The 19470-nt window shown below is 44.8% G+C and overlaps 1 protein-coding gene across 1 annotated transcript in view; it reads right to left on the reverse strand.

The window, feature by feature from the left end:
- Positions 1 to 19470, reverse strand: part of ZFYVE1 (zinc finger FYVE-type containing 1) — a 50638-nt gene that overhangs the window by 22591 nt on the left and 8577 nt on the right. The window contains exons 3-4 of the mRNA XM_039219949.1: positions 4628 to 5132; positions 1014 to 1228 (exon numbers count right to left, since the gene is read on the reverse strand). Coding sequence (XP_039075880.1) covers positions 1014 to 1228; positions 4628 to 5132 — 720 coding nt within the window. The remainder of the gene's footprint in view (positions 1 to 1013; positions 1229 to 4627; positions 5133 to 19470) is intronic.

Here is a 19470-nt window from a genome sequence, read left to right on the forward strand (position 1 = left end):
GGAGACACAGAATACAAAGCAGGCTCCAGGCTCTGAGCTGTCATCACAGAGCCTGATGCAGGGCTTAAACCCATGAACTATGAGACCATGACCTGAGCTGAAGTCGGACGCTTAACCAACTGAGCCACTCAGGCACTCCAGGATTTTTTTTCTTTATAAAGATTTTATTTTTTTAACTTTTTATTTGAGAGACAGAAACTGTATGAGTGGAGAAGGGGCAAAGAGAGAGGGAGAGAGAGAATCCCAAGCAAGTTCTGAGCTGCCAGCACAGAGCCCCATGTGGGGCTTGAACCCACGAAACTGAGATCCTGACCTTAGCCTCAACCAAGAATCAGACACTCAACCGACTGAGCCACCCAGGTGCCTCAAGATTTTATTTTTAAGTAATCTCTACACCGACGTGGGGCTCGAACCTACAACCCCGAGATCAAGAGTCACACACTCTACTGACTGAGCCAGCCAGGCGTCCTGGTGGTGTAAGAACTGAACCAACTAATTCATACACAGTCCTCTGAATGGTGATATACAATAAACAGCACTTACTGTCACAGTGTGTCTGTGCCCTTTTTTGTCTTGGGAAACTTCTACCTGTGCTACTGGCTTTCCATATATAATGATAACCACAAGTTGCCTTCTTGAATAAATTAATATAGGTTTAAAAAAAAAAAAGAATCCTGTTCAGATAACTGAGCCTCAGTATGAGGTCAACTGACCAGGGCTGGGCCACACCATGCAGAAATGAATGCTTTTTCCTATCCTCTTAAAGCCCAGTTTTTCTGTGGCGTGGGGACCCATCACGTTTTAATTGTCACCCAAGATTCCTCTATACTCAAGCTCCCAGCAGGACGAGCTCACTCAGCACTTGTCAGCCTCACTCATGCACTTCCTCTCCTCACCACCTGTCTTTCCAGCCCCAGCTTGGAATCCTTAGCACCAACAACATGGGAGCGGCGCGTTCTCACCACCCACTGGTGCCCCGGTGAGAAGCACCTGGAAGGCAGGAGCCAACTGACCTTCAGGGCTTTGAAGATGACCCCCGGGTGCCGGGGAGAACGCGTGGTGTTGTTCTCCAGCTGCTGCTCTAGAGCGCGCCGAAGCCCGGAGAAGTCCGTGGGAGGGTTGTAGGTCCTCGTTCCCTTGTAGTGAATGGAGCTGAAGGCTTCAGGGAAGCGGCCCAGCTTCCGGAACCGGTCCTGGATGAGCTTTTCTGGCACCTCTGAGGGGTGATCTGGACAGGGAAAAGGGCACATGAACAATGACCTTCCTTTTAAAAAGAAAATCTGCCTTTCACTATAAAAGTAGTGTGCAGTCCAACTCTGTATGTAAAGTATACCTGCGGACAGAACTAATCTACGCTGTTAGAATTCAGGGTAGCCTTGCCTAGAAGGGAGCATGTGCAGGGCTCCCCCATAAAGTGGGTGCTGGCCTGTCACAATCTGATATTGATTTCACAGGTACATCCAGGATGTGAAATTCATCACGTTATATACACTTTTGGCATGATGTGCACTTTTCTGTATGTACATTATACTTCAGGGAAAGTCTTTTTTTTTTTTTTTAAATCTGCTCATTGTACAAAAATCCAAACATGTTAAAGCATAGAAGGAAAGAAATAGATTTCCTGTGCTCCCTTCCACTTCCTTCCCAGAGGTGGCTACAGTTCAATGTTTACCCTTTCAGACTTTTTTCCTGCACACTTACCAACACATAGAGGCAACTTGCTTGTATCACTGAATAACATACTGTAAGTATCTGTCCTTTTCATGATATACTCTGAGAAGTTCCTTATTATTTTTAATAGCTACATCATCTTCCATTCTATGGGCATATTTAATCAGTCACCTACTAATGAGCATTTAATATAAATAGCTAGGGGCACCAGGGTGGCTCAGTCAGTTGAGCATCTGGCTCTTGATTTTGGCTCACGTCAGGATCCCAAGATCCATGGTGACAGCACGAAGCCTGCATGGGATTCTCTCTGCCCCTCCCTTGTGCTTGTTCTCACTCTATCTCTCAAATAAATAAAATTTAAGAAAAGTTAAAAAAATAAAAACCACCTAGCGCAGTAGATGGTATAAGGCAAAAAATATATATATATACACATACATGCATATATATATACACATACACACATATATATGTACATATATGTATTCATGAAGGACTCGTTATTTCAAAACCCTGAGCTAGAAACTAAACCTTCCCTTTACCAAAGTTGTAAAATTCCAAAGTGGCATAAAAATGCAGATCACAGAAGTCATCTAAAAGTCAGCATTTCCAGTCTTCTCTCCTTACCTCAGAGTCCACCTGCTGGAACATTTAGATTTCTCATCTTCCTGTTAGACCCAGGCCTTCATTTGGCCCCAGTTTGTCCACTACCTCCATACATGCCACTGCCCCAGCTTGGCCCCATCACTTCTCGTCCAGCATGGTAGTAACATCCTGGTGATCTCCCTGCCTCTGCCTTGAGGCATGCCTCTCTAGTTCATCCTGCAACAGGCAGCCGTGGCATCTTTTGAAAATACAGATCTGAACATATAACTCCCTGGTTAAAATCCGTCCGGGGCTCCTGTCATACTTGAGAACTGAGTCAAGGCATCCGCAATCTGACCCCCAAGCAGCTCCGCCATTTCCTCCTGTACAATCTGTGCTTCAGATACAACAAGGCTCATCACTTACTCATCCAACAATCATCTGATGAGAAGCAACCGTGTGTCAAGCACTCATCCAGACTCTTTAGATAGAGCAGTGAACAAGACAGGCAAGGTTCCTGCCTTGGTGGAGTTTCCACTCTAATGGGAAAGAAACAAAAACAAGCAAGCAAGCACACAGGATGACTGCAGATGCAAATGAACAGAGCGTAACCGCTGGGGTGCAGGAAGAAGGACCACTTTACAGGGACAGTGAGCCAGGGCTCCAAGCCGGTGAGAGCTGAATTGAATCTCAAGTATGGCCTGCTGAGGGAACAGTGTTCCAGGCAGACAGAGTAGCATATGCAAACGGAGCAACACAGAAGAGGCTGACATGGCTACTAGATGGAGCGTACACAAATATCACATATGCACACATGCACAGAGTGGGGGCAGGCAGTGGGAGGGATCAGGGAGATAAACAGAAGGAGTTCAGAGACACAGACAGGACTCAGAGTAAAGGACACCAGAACTAGTTTGTAGTGAAAGCCACTGACAGCTTGTAAGCAGTATGACACGATCTAAATTATAAATAAAGCTTATGAAAAGATCACCCTGGATGCCGTGTGGAGGATGCACTGAGGGGCTAGAACGGAACTTAGGAAGCTATTACAGAACCACCCGCAGTTTCCTGGACACAATTTGCTCCTTCGACCACCAGGGGTTTGGGCTTGCCAGAGCCTCCTTCCCCCACTGCCCTATCAAGCCACATGTCCAAGGTTCAAGCATCACCTCCTCTTTCCTAGATCCCCTTAGGAGGTGTAGAGAGTCCCCTTCTGGGGGCACCTGGGTGGCTCAGTCGTTTAAGCACCCTACTTCGGCTCAGTTCATGATCTCACGACTCGTGAGCTCAAGCCCCGTTTCGGACTCTGTGCTGACAGCTCAGAACCTGAAGCCTGCTTCCGATTCTGTGTCTCCCTCTCTCTCTGCCCTACCACCATTCACACTCTCATTCTCTCAAAAATATTAAAAAAAGAGAGAGTCCTTCCTCTGTACTCCCACAGCTCCAGGACCTACATCCAGTACAGAATAGACCACATGTGGTCTCCCCAACTGAACTGTGAGTTATTCAAAGGCGAGAACTGCTTTTTTTCAGCTCTGTGCTCCAGCGATCAGCACATGGCACTGTGCACTTAAGAAACTCTGCTGACTGAAGGAACAGGTAAATGGCAGAACTGTGTTAGGGGCCGACACTATTGCCCCCACCTGTGTCCAATTACTGTTGCTGCACCTGCTCGCTCATCCTCCCTCAGGTCATGATTTTGCTTCCTACTTCTCTAAGGAGATAGAAACAATAAGATAACTCCCACACATACACCCCACGCCTACCCACTACCTGCAACCGTGTCCGTACACTCTGCCTTCCCTCTGGCGCTTACGGAAGGACTGTCCCTGCTTCTAAGGCCAACCCACCCATGGAGGCCTCACTCCAATTGTCCTGCTCTCTTCCATCTGCATCATTCCCTTTCTAGTGAAGGCATTCCCACCAGTACACAAATCTCTGCAATACCTCACAGTTTCAATTCAAAAAAGGGAAAATTTCCTGAAATCCCACATCAGTCTCCAGCTACCATTTCATTTATCTGCTTCCCTTTGAAGCAGAACTCTTTGAAAGAGTGAAATATACACACAAGCTTAATTCTTCTCCTCCTGTTGTCTCTTGATCCAACCCTAATCAGGCTTTCATGCCCACCATCCCTGGGAAATAGGTCTTATCCAGATCACCAAGGACCTCTGTAATCCTCAACCCTCATCCTGACCTTGAGCAGATTTTGACCTGGTTGCTCACTCCATCTTTCTCTAAACACTCCTTCATGTCTCGCCCAGGCAGAAATTTTGCTGGGCAATCCAGCACCACCAAGTTGCTACTCCAGCCCAGCAGCTGCCTCCATGTACCCAGGAAGGTCAATCTGTGACACAGTTCCCTGTCTACTCACCAGAGCCCAGCAGCTGAGTGTGCACAGTCTCATGGAAAATGATAACAGCGGGGCCCAAGGTGGACAAGGGGACATCCAGGCCACAGCGGGCAGTGGTGGCCTTGAGCTCCTTGGTGAAGTGTTTCAGATAAGCTTCGGAGGCGTCCCCAAGGAACTTGAAGAGGTCATTATGTAGCCGGTCTGCATGAGTTCGATAGATGACGAGGTCTGAGATGGCCAGGACCTTAAGCAGCAGTCGTGTTCTCTGGCTGAGATTCACCGTAGCCCCCAAGAGCCCTTCTGTGTCTATCACTGCTACTTTGTGGACTGGGTCATAGGCTGCCCACACTCCCACAGTGCAGGACTCCTGGGCAGGGGACGTTTTGAAGACTTCGCGACCATAAAAGAAAGTATGGTTGAGAGTATGAGATTTTCCATCACCGGTATTTCCAAAAATGGAAACCACCTTCAGATGCTGATCAGGTTTGCAGTCCAATTTCCTAATAAAGTCTTCTTCATTCGTTACCTTCAAAAAAAATGGAATATAAGATGTATACTAGTTAGGAAACCTACAAGAACAACAACTGCTTCTGAAGGTCAAAGTCCTTGAATGAGCTGTCCAGGTGGCAAGGAAGAAAAGCCCCAGGATGACAGCCTCCCACCCAGCCTAACCCCCAGAAAACAGCTAAGAACTTTCAAAGCCTCAGGCAGTACAATTTAGTGCTCATGAAAAAGCTACAACTATAAAATTCTTAAGAAGATGACATAGGAGCAAATCTTTATGACTCTGGATTAGGCAATGGGTTCTTAGATATGACATATAAAACCTGTATTCTACAAAGGATATCATCCAGACAGTGAAAAGAAAGCCCAAAGAACAGGAGAAAATACTTGCAAATCACTTCTCTAATAAAGGATGAGTAGTCCAGAATATTTAAAGAGCTCCTGGGGTGCCTGGGTGGCTCAGTCAGTTAGGTATCTGACTCTTGGTTTTGGCTCAGATCATGATCTCACAGTTCATGAGATCAAGCCCTGTGTCAGGCTCTCAGCTCTCCCTCTCTCTCTGCTCCTCCCCCACTTGCACTTTCTCTCTCAAAAACAATAAATAAGCTTAAAAAAATAACAACAGAAATCTTCACGTACTTATTAGGGGTGCCTGGCTGGCTCAGTCAGTGAGCATGCAACTCAATCTTGGGATCGTGAGCTCAAGCCCCATGGTGGGGGTAGAGGGTACTTTTTAAAAAAAGATAATCAAACACTGGTGGGAATATGGAGGAACTGCACTGCTCATGCATTCACTGCTGGTAAGAATGTAAAATGCACAACTCCTCTGGAAAACAGTATGGCAGTTTCTCAAATAGTCAAACCATATCTATCAGTAATTCCTAGGTATGTATCCAAGAGAACTGAAACATATGTCCACATAAAACTTGAACACTGACACTGAGTGTTCATGGCAGCAAGAGTCCTAATAACCAAAAGATGGAAACAACCCAGTGTCCATCAACTGATGAATGGATAAACAAAACATGGTGTATCCAAAGATAGAGTATTATTATTCAACCATAAAAAAGCAATGAAGTACTGATGCATGCTACTATATGGATGAACCCTGAAAACATCACACTAAGTGAAAGAAGCCAGACACAAAAATACTACATATTCCATGATTCCATGTACATGAAATATCCATGATGGGCAGATTCACAATGACAGAAAGTATATTAGTGGCTCCCAATAGCTAGGGTAAGAAGGGACTAGGGAATGACTGCTAATGGATATATAGGGTTTCTAGCTGAGTTGATAAAAATGTACTGGAACTAGTGTTAAGGGTTGCACAACTTTATAAATATACTAAAAACACTGAAGTATACACTTTTAAAAAAAATTTTTTTTTTTTTTTTGAGAGACAGAGTGCAAGCAGGGGAAGGGCTGAGAGAGAGGGAGACACAGAATCTGAAGCAGGCTCCAGGCTCCAAGTTGTCAGCACAGAGCCTAACGCGGGGCTCAAACTCATGAACGGCAAGATCATGACCTGAGCCAAAGTCAGGATGTTTAATCGACTGGGCCACCCAGGTGCCCCTGAATTATACACTTTAAAAGGGTAAAATATATGGTCATATGAACTACATCTCAATAAAGCTGGGTTTTTTTCATGTATTGGTTAAAATTCACCCATCCCATAATTCCTCTGTTTACAGTTTAAAGAACATTTTAATTCTTTAAAAAGTCAGGACAGGAGAGAAGAGACCCAGTGTCAGTGAGATCCAAGACTGGACCCCCAGAAAGATGCTCAGGGTTCCTACTCTCAGAATACAGAATCCCAGCGCCAAAGCTCCTAATCTAAATAAGCAATGTTCTGCTCCAGCAAGGAGTGATAATCCTTTACACCCAGTATCCTTTAGCCATAAGAGAAAACACATCTTCCTGATTCTTAAGAGTCTGCTGGTTTGATAAAGAGCAATTAGAGAAATGTAGACAGACCAGGGGTGTGATAACATGAGCCCTCATTTCTCATAACCTCATCAAGATAGTAAACTACTCATGATCCTATTGGTAACATCACTGTTGTTACATTATTAACAGCCCCAATGTTAATGGCAAAGCTAATAATTTACTGAATGCAATGACAGTGCCCTTCACTAGATCCACGTGGGCAGAACCATTTCTATCCTATGTTTTCATCCCTAGCATTTGGGACACAGCCTGGAACATAGGAGAGGCTCAATATCTAGCTACTGAATGAATAAATGAATGAATGGATGTCATGCATGTTGCTAGGTACCTTCATCACTTTTCCCCCCCGCCCTATATCCTCCATAGGGCTTAACACACAGCAGCATTTGATACACCTGGTGATGGACTCACTGACCTCCCAGACAACTGAGAAGAAAGAACAAAAAGTTACATGGAACAGCGCATTTGGGACTGGGGTCACTCACTGGTTCCAAACCACTAGGTCAGCCACAAGAGAGACAACAAAAGTTCAATAAAGCTCTACTGGCAAGGAGTCAGGTAAGGTAAGCATGGCCGGCTTTGAGAGCCAGCACCTTCCAAACGGTCCTGGGGAAGAAGACTAGGCCTAGGGATTTCCTCCCCCGGAAGTCTACTCTGTCGTGACTCTGTTAGCCCACAGAGCAACTGTTCTCTGCGATACGTAAGGGCGGGCACCTGAAAAGGGGTCATGTGGGAGCCTTTAAGTACCCAATTAGATGTCTCAGGATTTACGTTTAGTTTTCACCAAGCAATATACGTAATATACATAAACACACAACTCATTTGGGATGAAAATAAAACTCTCCCTGCCAGCATGAGGGGGTATGATTTGGGCCCCCAGTGTCCTGTGTTAAACATACACGGTCCTGCGCTGGGCATGTGCATCTGAGTTCAGTGCAAAGAATTCTAGGTGGATGGAGGAGCTCAAAACCCTAGGCTGGTTTCTCTACTGACAAGCCATGGATGATCATTTAACATGCACTGATTGTGATTTTTTTTCACATGTAATGTGAGGATATAGGCATTTTGCCCTCCCTGACTGGGTAGTGGTTGCGAGTCAAATAAATAGGTATATTGAGAAAATGCCTCACAAACTGAAACCATATTTCACTTTTCCTTCTTCTGCCTTCCACATTATTCTGTTTTACTACTCAAATCATCCTAATCTGTGGCCAGTTTCCCCTGAGCTAGAAAGGAGAGAACAGCCTAGGCAGTAGCAAGACTGGTTTTCAGTCGGGGGGGTGGGGGTGGGGGGGAGGAGGAGAAGGTAAAGAAAAGATAAGAAGATTCCCTCTGATGAGGGAAGGAAGGTGCTAGAAGGGAACAAGGCGCTCGCTCTACTCGTTCTGCCAGTCTGTGATCAATGACCCCACTCTGCTCCACTCCTGGAGTGAAATGAGCTGCCTGACTCCGATCTGTGCCAGAGCAGGCCACCCCACCCAGCTCTGCACATCTGAAATGCTCCTCGGCCCTTATACAGCAGCAAGAGCACTACTCCAAAGCTTCCCCTCCCCAGCATCTGCCTTCTCCTCTTCCCTCCGAGCTCTTGGACAGAAACACCCAAATTCTACTCCTGGCTTGGCCACTGAGTGGCCCTGGAAAAGTTACTTCACTACTAAGGCCTCAGGGAAATGAGATACTAACACTCTACCCGCCAGAGATACTGAGAGGGCCAAGGGAGATAAAGCAGGTAAAGGGCAGAGCACATCGCCTGGCACACAGTAAACACTTGATCAATATTACCCATGATTCCTTCAAGACCGGCTTGTTGTGAAAACATCCAGGGGCACAGCAGTAGCACCTGGGCTTGCACTAGCTTGTTGCCCAGAACTTGTTCATTCAGAGACTAAATCAGCAATATGGGGAGATCTAAACAGATTCTACCTAAACATGAAAGATCTCTGGGCCCCTGCCTGGCTCAGTCAGTGGAGAATGAGACTCTCGATCTCATGGTTGTAGGTTCAAGCCCCACACTGGGTGTAGAGATTACTTTAAAAAGTAAATAAATAGGGGCACCTGGTGGCTCAGTCTTAGGTTAAGCGTCCGACTTTGGCTCAGGTCATTATCTTCCGGTTCATGGGTTCGAGCCCCGCGTCAAGCTCTGTGCTGACAGCTCAGAGCCTGGAGCCTGCTTCGGATTCTGTGTTTCCCTCTCTCTCTGCCCCTCCCCCACTCATGCTCTGTCTCTCTGTCTCTGTCTCTCTCTCTCAAAATTAAATAACATTAAAAAAATTTAATAAAATCTTGAAAGAAGGAAGGAAGGAAGGAAAGAAGGAAGAAAGCTAGCTCCCTGAGTGCCTCTGATAAAACTCCTCTCCTCTCCTCAAAACAACGTATTATTAATACTGGCTCTGGCTCTGTAGCTGACTCTTAGTAAAGTGATCATCTAACATCATCAGTTCTTTTTTTTTTTTTAATATTTTTTATTTATTTCTAGGAGAGAGAGAGAGACAGCGTGAGCAGGGGAGGGTCAGAGAGAGAGGGAGTCACAGACTGAACAGGCTCCAGGCTCTGAGCTGGCAGCCAGCACAGAGCCCGACGCGGGGCTCGAACCCATGAACCGCGAGATCATGACCTAGGCGAAAGTCGGACGCTTAACCGACTAGGCCACCCAGGCGCCCCCTAACATCATCAGTTCTTAAGAAACCAGAGTATACCTCTCTCTCACCCACAAAGCTTTTCACTCTGTACAGGGTTCCAAACAGAGTTTCTAAAATGAAACATAACAGTAAGTCAGTGATCTCCACTGTTCCAGTTTAGAATTCAGAGCAGCTGATGACAGTGAAAAGTGTCCAGCAGTCACCCTCTGTCCCACACAGGCAGTGAGAATGACAGACTCCGTCAAGAAGTTCCTGCTTAGCCCTTAGAGAATCATTCCAGAAAGAATAACCACATGTGCTTTCTTCTGAGGGAAAACTACTTTGTTCCCTACAAAGGGAAAAGCAAGAGATGGAGAAGGAACTGAAAGAGCCTCGGAAGGAGGAAAGTTCCACAGAGCACAGAGACCACTGATGTGAAATCCCAAAGGCATCAGAAAACACTCTAGAGGAAAGTAGCTAAGCACTGAGGTCCTTTCAGTTCCGGCCTTTAGAGACAAAAAGGATCTACTCTGTGCCAACTAAAACCATACAGTCCTTTAAATTGTTATAAAGTTGGCCCCTGTGGCTGAGAGCAAAACCCAGCTCCTTCCCCAAAGCATAGACAGAGCTAAGAGAAGGCTGGTTGCTCCTGTCAACCCCTCACAACCCACTGCTTATAACAGATCCCACCCCTGAACCAACTAAGATGATTTTACGCCTCCCCACTGAGATTCTAAAACTAGCCTCGGTCAATAGTTCTTGCCAAAGGGAACTTCCTACTAATTACTTCTATGTGTTGGTCTCTGATTTATCTTTCTTTTCATTCCATTTTTCTGGGTTCAGAGGAAGAGACAGAACTCAAAGAAACCAAACCAGATTGTCACTCGAACCAGAATTGGGACCTCAAAATGAAACTAGAACTTCTTTCAACAAAGGAGAACAAGGTACACGTATCAAGCTTCATCTAGTGGCTGGCACTGACCTGACGCCATTAGACCAGCACAGATATACAACTTAGGCAACATTTTCCTTCTCCTGGGGAGGTAAAGGAGAAGTGGAAGACGAGGGGAACTCTTCCCAGGAAAATCCAGAGTCACTTTCATCATGTTGAAAAGAACCTCCAGGTAAGTGATTTAAGTCAATGATCTAATTTTCACACAAGATTTTACTTAAACAATGTCAAACAGATCAGCAGCCAATCTATTTGTACAATCCAAATGATAAGGATGTTCCATTCTAGGAAGAAACTCCTAGGCCAGAAAGTTCTAGTACACCTGTTTCTCCAACCTAGCAAGCCTAGAAAATTTCCTTTCATTCTATTCTAAAAGGAGTGTGTAATTCTGTGTTTATCCATGTATGTGTCCATAGTTTCATAAAAAACTCAACTGTTTCTCAATCAAATGTTTTCTTAAGACCACTGAAGTCATGGGATTGGCTTCCCAAACACACTGAGCACATTTGGTAAGGGCAAAGATCACTTTCTTCCACTCCAGTGTCCCCAAAGCCTTCCATTACTTGAGAGGTCAGGAATTCTCCCCCCTTGTCTCCGAACTACCAGAAGTACTTCTGACACACAGCCTCCCCAACTCTGCCTGCGGCTCCCCTCCTACTCCAGCAAGAAAGAGAATGTTTGTATGCAGAAATGATCCTCAAAGTGAATTTTTTAAAGACAGTCATTTTTAGCTCCATGGTCGGTTCCTTTGACCTCAACCCAACTTACCCTGTTCAGCTATCCTTTTATATCTGAACAAAAAGCTTTCTAAAGCAAAGCTGAATTCTGAGGACAGACTAGAAACACCGAGTCATCCTCAAGATCCACATCTCCCTAAGAGGCTCTTCCAAGGAGCTCCCAGATAGCAGACACAGCCCCCCACTTCAGTGGCATGGCATACCCATATTTGGCCACCTATAAAACAGATATAAGCTCTGATAAAGGCTCTGGGACTTGGCAATAAAAGTTCCAGGCCAGAAAGAAGACAGGACAGCTAGGTTCTGGTCCACCTCTACTTGGATTCGACCATGGGCAATTTCACTCAACCCTACCCTTGCTCATAGCCTCCTCCATTCCCCACCCACCATCTCTTTTAACATTTTCCATTCTTCCTGGTTCTGAGCTTCCCAACTGTAAGGTACCACGCTGGCCAGGGTCTGTTCTGTGTTGTTCACCACTGTAACCCTAGCCCAGGGTCTGACACATAATTGGGAATCAATATATGTTTGTTGAATAAGTGAATGAATATCCAAATACTATGTTCTCTCTGGGAATAGTTTTACCGTTAAGAATTCAACCAACTTGCTTCTATACCACTTGCTGATTTTTTCCTTTTAACTGAGAAATTTTTTTAATGTTTTCAATGTTTTATTTATTTATTATTTTTTTTAATGTTTTATTTATTTCTAGGAGAGAGAGAGAGAGAGACAGCGTGAGCAGGGGAGGGTCAGAGAGAGAGGGAGTGACAGACTGAAACAGGCTCCAGGCTCTGAGCCGGCAGTCAGCACAGAGCCCGACGTGGGGCTCGAACCCACGAACCGCGAGATCATGACCTAAGTGAAAGTCGGACGCTTAACCGACTAAGCCACCCAGGCGCCCCATTATTTATTTATTTTGAGAGTGAGTGAGCAAGCAGGGAAGGGGCAGAGAGAGAGGGAAACAGAGAATCTGAAGCAGACTCTGAGCCATCAGCACAGAGCCTGCCGTGGGGCTCAAACTCTCAAACCATGAAATCATGACCTGAGCCAAAGTCGGATCCTTAACCGGCTGAGCCAGTCAGACGCCCCCCAATTACTGATTTTAGAATAACCTTTAACAACTTAACTTCCCTGGGCCTCATTTTTCTCACCTGTAAAATGGGGTTAACAACACAATCAACTTGAAAAATTGCTGTGCGGATTGAATGAGGTAACTACACATCAAGCGCTTTGTATGGTGGAATCATGCAGTAAATGCTAGAAAAGAATTGACTGACATTATTGCTGTATTCATACTGGTTTGCCTCTAGGCCACAGCATCAGCACCACCACAGAATTTCATTCCATTATCCCAAGTAAGAACCCTTCCAAAAGGAAGGTTTCAAATACACAGCTCATTAAAGAATTAGAGATACTGGAAGAAGATGCTTACTCAATAGTTACTGTTTGCTCCCCTCAAAAAGATGTATCTTTTCAATTAAAAAAAAAAAAAAAAAAGCTGTTATGAGGCTGAATACATACATTATGCATAAGAAAGTATCAAGTTTTCAAAAGAATGATGTGACACAATGCCAAGAATTATTACTATGCCACAGAATCCCTATGGGACGCCTGGGTGGCTCAGCAGGTTGAGCATCCGACTTTGGCTCAGGTCATGATCTCACGGTTCGTGGGTTCGGGCCCCGTGTCAGGCTCTGTGCTGACAGCTAGCTCAGAGCCTGGAGCCTGCTTCTGATTCTGTATCTGCCTCTCTCTCTCTGACCTTCCCCTGCTCATGCTGTCTCTGTCCCTCTCTCTCCCTCTCTCTCTCAGAAATAAATTTTAAAAACATTTAAAAAAAAGAATCCCAAAAAATGCTCTTCTCATCCATTATGTCAAAAATCTTAACAGATGACACTGGCATACAAGGCGATCTTTGGTGTCTGAGGTGGAGACCGAAAGGGCCTGCTTTCTATGCTACATGGAATGTGACAGTAGAGCCCTGGTGAAGTAACAACATCACATAGAACTACTTAAAGTCAACAATAGTAACCCCTCCAGGAGTATCCCCCTCCTCTGAATTTCCATAATATCCTCCCTATACCACTCTGACATCATCCATCTTGTTTCCATGTCTTCTGTTACCACTGGACTGTCCTCTCCCCAAGGGCAAGCTCGGTATCTGAATGCCACTTGCTATTATCCTCGGTTGTCAGCACATAGTAGGCGCTCATTAAATGTTTACTGAATTAATGATTAAATTGATTTATTCATTTTAATGCATTTCATTAATTAATTGATTAATGCATTTCATTCGTTCAACAAATACTGAGTACCTACTCTATGCCAAACACTGGTTCCAAGGCAGGAACCATGAGATCCTGACCTGATGAAATCAGATGCTCAACCAACTGAGCCACCCAAGTTCCCCCTGAATTGTATGCTTTAAATGGGTGAATTGTAGGGCATGTGACTCATATCTCAATAAAACTGTTTTTTAAAAAAGTAAACCCAACATTAAAAAGAAATGAGATACTAGTAGACTTCTTTTATTGTAAAATTAAAGAGAAAATTCTATACTTTTCTGTAGTTCTGTATTTTCAGTATTTTAACATGCAGAATCTGTTGTTTTTATAATTGGAAAAATAATAAAAGTTGCATAAAAAAACCAAAATCACTGCCCTCTGCTACGCACTGCTTAACAGGTGCAGCATTTTCATTTGGGATGATGAAAATTTTTTAGAATTAGATTAGGGGTGCCTCAGTGGCTCGGTCAGTTGAGCATCTATCTGACTTCAGCTCAGGTCATGATCTCCTGGTTTGTGGGTTCGAGCCCCGTGTCAGGCTCTGTGCTGACAGTTCAGAGCCTGGAGACTGCTTCGGATTCTGTGTCTTCCTCTCTCTCTGCCCCTTGCTCGCTCGCTCACTCGCTCTTTCTCTCTCAAAAAAATAAACATTTAAAAAACATCAACAGGGCACCTGGGTAGCTCAGTCGGTTAAGCTTCCAATTTCAGTTCAGGTCATGATCTCACAGTTTGTGGGTTCAAGCCCCACATCGGGCTCTGTGCTGACAGCTAGCTCAGAGCCTGGAACCTGTTGCCTGTTTCAGATTCTGTGTCTCCCTCTCCCTCTGACCCTCACCTACTCATGCCGTCTCTCTCTCAGAAATAAATAAAACAGGGGCGCCTGGGTGGCTTAGTCGGTTAAGCGTCTGACTTTCGCTTAGGTCATGATCTCGCGGTTCGTGGGTTCGAGCCCCGCGTCGGGTTCTGTGCTGACTGCCAGCCCAGAGCCTGGAGCCTGTTTCAGAGTCTGTGACTCCCTCTCTCTCTGACCCTCCCCTGTTCACACTGTCTCTCAATCTCTCCTAGAAATAAAAAAAAAAAAAAAAAAAGAAAGAAATAAAACATTAAAAAAAATTTTTTTTTAATTTTAAAAAAGTCAAAACCAGACAGAGTAGTGGATACACAAAACTGTTCACTTCACCATGGTTAATTTTATGTGATGTGAATTACATCTCAATAAAAATAAATAAATGCCCGCATGGAGCTTACACTCTAATGGGGAGAAGACATATTCAAACAATTAAAATATACAGCACACACACCAAAAAAACAAGTCATTAGATGAACGAACTGTGGTGGATCTTGCAACAGAACACACTCAGCAATAATAAGAAATGAACAGAGACATGCAACATGAACAACCCTCCCTGCAAAACATTACGGTGAGTGAACGAGCCAGACACAAAACAGTACTGCCTGCTTCTATCTATAAGAAACCCTAGGAAAACCAAATCTATAGTGATAGAGAACAGATCAGTGACTGCTGGGGAACCATTGTGGGGGATGGAAACGTTCTATATCTTGGTGGTGGTGGTGGTGGTGGTGGTGGTTATACACGTGCACATACATTTGTCAAAACTCATAAAACTCTACACTTAACATGTGTGTATCACATCATGCAGAAACTGTATCACGATAGAGCTGATTTTTTAAAGTATATGCTATGTCAAATGGTGGTAAGCAGTATGAAAAAAAATCAGGAGAGAAGACTAGCAATACGAGGCGAGGGCAGGGGTTGCTCTTTGAAACATGGTGCTCAAGGAAGCTGCACTATGAAGCCAAAACCTTTTTAGGTCAATTCTTTTAAAAACAACGTAATGAATGCAATTTTCTGTGGTAAAGAGAAATGTCATGAACAATCCCAAACAGTACATAAGCCTAAAATCATTTCTATTTAGTTCTGGAAAGAGACTTTTCTCCCCTGGCAGTGGCAGATTTAACTTCTTAATTCATGAAGGTGGGTGGGGGGAGTTAAGGAGGAGGAAGGAGGGGAGAAAGGGAGAGAAAGATGAGGGAAAGGGAGAGAGGAGGAACAAATGAAGGAAGGGAAGGAAGGGAGAAATACAGAGAGGGAGGAAACAGGGAAGGAGAGAGAGAAGACAGAGAAGAGAGAAAAAGAAACACTGGCAAGCAGACTGTCTGCCTGTCCATCTGTGCAACAGTCATAGTCCAGATCTAAATAACAAAGTTGACTGAGAGACACGTGGGGAAAAAAACAATAGGGCACCCTGTGACCTATGACTGCATGGTCACCAGGCAGGACCAGAGAGGGTACAAACAGAATTATGGGGTCCTTAAACTGCCTCTACTCACAGACAAGTACAAAAGAGAGCTAAGCTTTCCTGGGAATGAAGACCTCTGTTATCTGCAACCCCCCCCACACACCCGCCCAGTCTCACTTAACCTACGAATTTTCATTTAAAACCATTTTTCATAGAGATTACTCAAACTAATAAGGCACATAAGTGACACTCAATAAATGTTTATGACTGTTGCTGAGTGATACAGATAAACTGAATTGAGCTCTTTGAAAGAAAAGACTCAGAGATTACAGAAAGCAGTTTAGCCACTTGGACTGACATTCACCAGGCAGAAATAACTGGGCTAGAAAGCAGAGGAATTTCTAGAATACTCTGTGACTGCTGAATTGCTCAAGATTATGTTGTCTTTTTTTTTTTTTTTCTGAGAGAGAGACAGCGTGAGCAGGGGAGGGTCAGAGAGAGAGGGAGACAGAATCTGAAACAGGCTCCAGGCTCTGAGCTAGCTGTCAGCACAGAGCCCAACGCGGGGCTCGAACCCACGAACCGTGAGATCATGACCTGAGCTGAAGGCAGCCGTCCAACCAAATGAGCCACCCAGATGCCCCAAGATTATGTTATCTTAACTTGAAGTTAGGATGTCTGTGACTATATGCAGGAACCAGGCTGTCAGTTTTTTTCAAGCATTCTAACATCTAGAGTCAAATTCTCTGGGAAAAACAGTAATAATCCAGCCTCAAATAGAAGGAAGTCAGGAAGGGAAAAGAAAAATTCCAGAAGCTACCAGAAAGTAGAATCATCCTCCAGTGAAGTCAAGCCAGAGAGGTCAGGTGCTTTTGCATACCTACTTCTCTGCCCAGGAATTCCAGCCACTACCAAGCTGACCACAAAAAACAGTCAAAGAAACCCTCTTAATTGCTGGCCAGAAGCCATTGGAAAAATGGGAAAATGAACAAAACAGCCTCCCAGGAAACATCCATGCTTTCCTGCCTCCAAAAGCCCCTCTGTATCCCTTCCCATAGGCCCTTCCAATTCTTCTTGCCTAGAATTTTCTATATCCTTGTTTTCTTTCCTTTCTTCATCAATGCATTTAGCAATTCTAACCTCAGAAACCGCCCCAAAGCAGGCACGACCAGCCCCCGCCCCAGGAAAGGTCAAGCAGCTGTCCGAAGCATTTCCTTGCTACACAACCTCCAGGATAAACTCAAGGATGCTACCCACAGGCGACACATCCACAGGAAAAACATGGAAGGTCCACCTAATATGAAATCTGCCTGTTACATTAGCCTTGGCTCAAAAAGCCAAATCTTTGCCTAACTCCAGAGAAATCAATCACTTCAAGGAAATAACAGACCAGGAAAAATAGAATCACACAAACTGGAGGTAACTTGAAATAAAAAGACAGGTTCCCTGACAAGCTGACTCACAGTGGTTTTGATGGCTTCTATGGGTCAAATTTTAAAAAGTCCTGTACTAAACAAAATAGCCTCCCAAGTTAAATGCTGGGACCCTGTTATAACTAAATGAGTCCAAGACTGAGAAAGCTCAAAAGGTGCTGAACAGAGACAGAAGGCACATCATAGGGACCCTTTCCTCCTGTTTGTCTGAGTCATCCTCAACCTGCACTTCCCGGTAATCCCGAACAATGCCTTCCCTCTACTACTATTACCAAGCAAAGGGGGCTTTTACCTGGGTTTCTAAGAGTTCTGTGCAGTGATGGGGGAGGGGGCCTCTGCTACTCAATTACTGCTCATGATTTTGACAGTCAGCTCCTAAGAAGATCTATGTTTTGTTCTTTTTTCCTATATGGCACCCAAGAATTAACACTGTAGCACATATATTCAAGTACTGACCAGAACTTGCCAAAGGGCTAACCAGCCACAGCATCAAAATTAGTCCTTACATTGTAATGGTTTGGCCATCTGCAGGGAAAATGGGGAAGTTCCACAAATTAGATCGATTTCCCTGGCTCGTGACCTGTTGGCCAGAAATAAGTCCTCTAGAGTTTCCGCCAGTCTATATGAAAGGCCAAGCCCCAGCAAGGTACCCTAGACCAGGAAACAGAGGACAGGGCCACATGGGTTGATTAAGTCTAAGACAGAAGGAGCCCCAAAATGGGGCAGACCAGCAGAGCCAGCTTATGGTCAAGGATTCCCATACAGTGTGAAAACATCCTCTGCTATTTTCCATTCCAGAATCTCACAAGAATAATGTCTCTTTTAGCCAATTAAAAAAAAAAAAAAAAAGCCAAGTCCCAGTATTTTGAGCCACACTATTCTGGGATTGTAAACAAGTGAGGCAGCCAAGCAACGTGATGGGTCTTCTTAAAGGAACGGTCTCAGAGAGAGGAAGTCTACCACGGCGCTGAAGAAGGAATGAAGAAGGCTCACTGTGGCCTCCCATTTCAGAGTGGGCCCAGACTGTGCATCTCTGAGTCCAGGAAGACCTGACCCACCGGACACTTTCTTAGCTTCTTACTGACCGCTCCTGGGTCACTGAGCTTCCTGATCACCTGCATGCTCAGCATGAGGGGACTTAACTTGAAGAGTCTCTGGCATGAAAAGCTCCTTGGCTCTCCTAATGTCCCACTCGGGGGTCAGTCAGCATGAAGGGAAAACAGGTGAAATTACTTGTCAGTTTGCTGCTCTACTTTCTGCGAAAGAAGACAAGCACAGGAAGTTTGTAGAAAAGGGACAAAGAAGAGAATGGGGTGGTTATTCAGACAGGACGTCTGAGTCCCTCACAAGACACAACAGATAGGAAAGTACCATTCTCTTCCTCCACTAAGAACTGCACTTGTTAGAACTTTATTCTTCTAACCTTTGAGTTGTTTGCTAAGGGTGTTGTCTCTAAATTCAAGAGCTTGGGGATGACTTGTCAGCGTGGAGCATTTACTTATTACAGACTCTAACTTATGGACCTGAAGTCCTCTGGTTTTCCTAGCACAGTTCCACTGAGGCCTAGAAAAATCAACGAATACAACACAGAAGAAAATCTAACCATTTCACTAGAGAGGTTGTAAGTACCCCAAAAGAGAATACTGACTTCAGCTAGATTACTTCTGGGGAGCAAAAAGAACCAAGAGAGGGAGGGGCGCCTGGGTGGCTTAGTCGGTTAAGCGTCCGACTTTCGCTTGGGTCATGATCTCGCAGTTCGTGGGTTCGAGCCCCGCGTCAGGCTCTGTGCTGACAGCCAGCTCAGAGCCTGGAGCCTGTTTCAGATTCTGTGTCTCCCTCTCTCTCTGACCCTCCCCTGCTCACGCTGTCTCTCTCTCTCTCCTAAAAATAAAAAAATAAAAAAAAAAAGAACCAAGAGAGGGAGGCAAAACTGGCATACATGTTAAATTTTTGTCCCTGACACGTTTTCCATGTCACCAGAATGCAGACCTCCTATTAGATCAAACCTACATCCTTTAGATGAGTTTGTCAATCACAGCACAACTGACATTTTGTACCAGATCACTGTTTGTTTTTTTTTTTTGGGGGGGGGGAGGGCTGCCCTATGTATCGTAAGATCCT

Source organism: Hyaena hyaena, unplaced genomic scaffold (assembly GCF_003009895.1).
Source record: "Hyaena hyaena isolate Hyena2069 unplaced genomic scaffold, ASM300989v1 scaffold_851, whole genome shotgun sequence".
Classification (NCBI taxonomy): domain Eukaryota; kingdom Metazoa; phylum Chordata; class Mammalia; order Carnivora; family Hyaenidae; genus Hyaena; species Hyaena hyaena.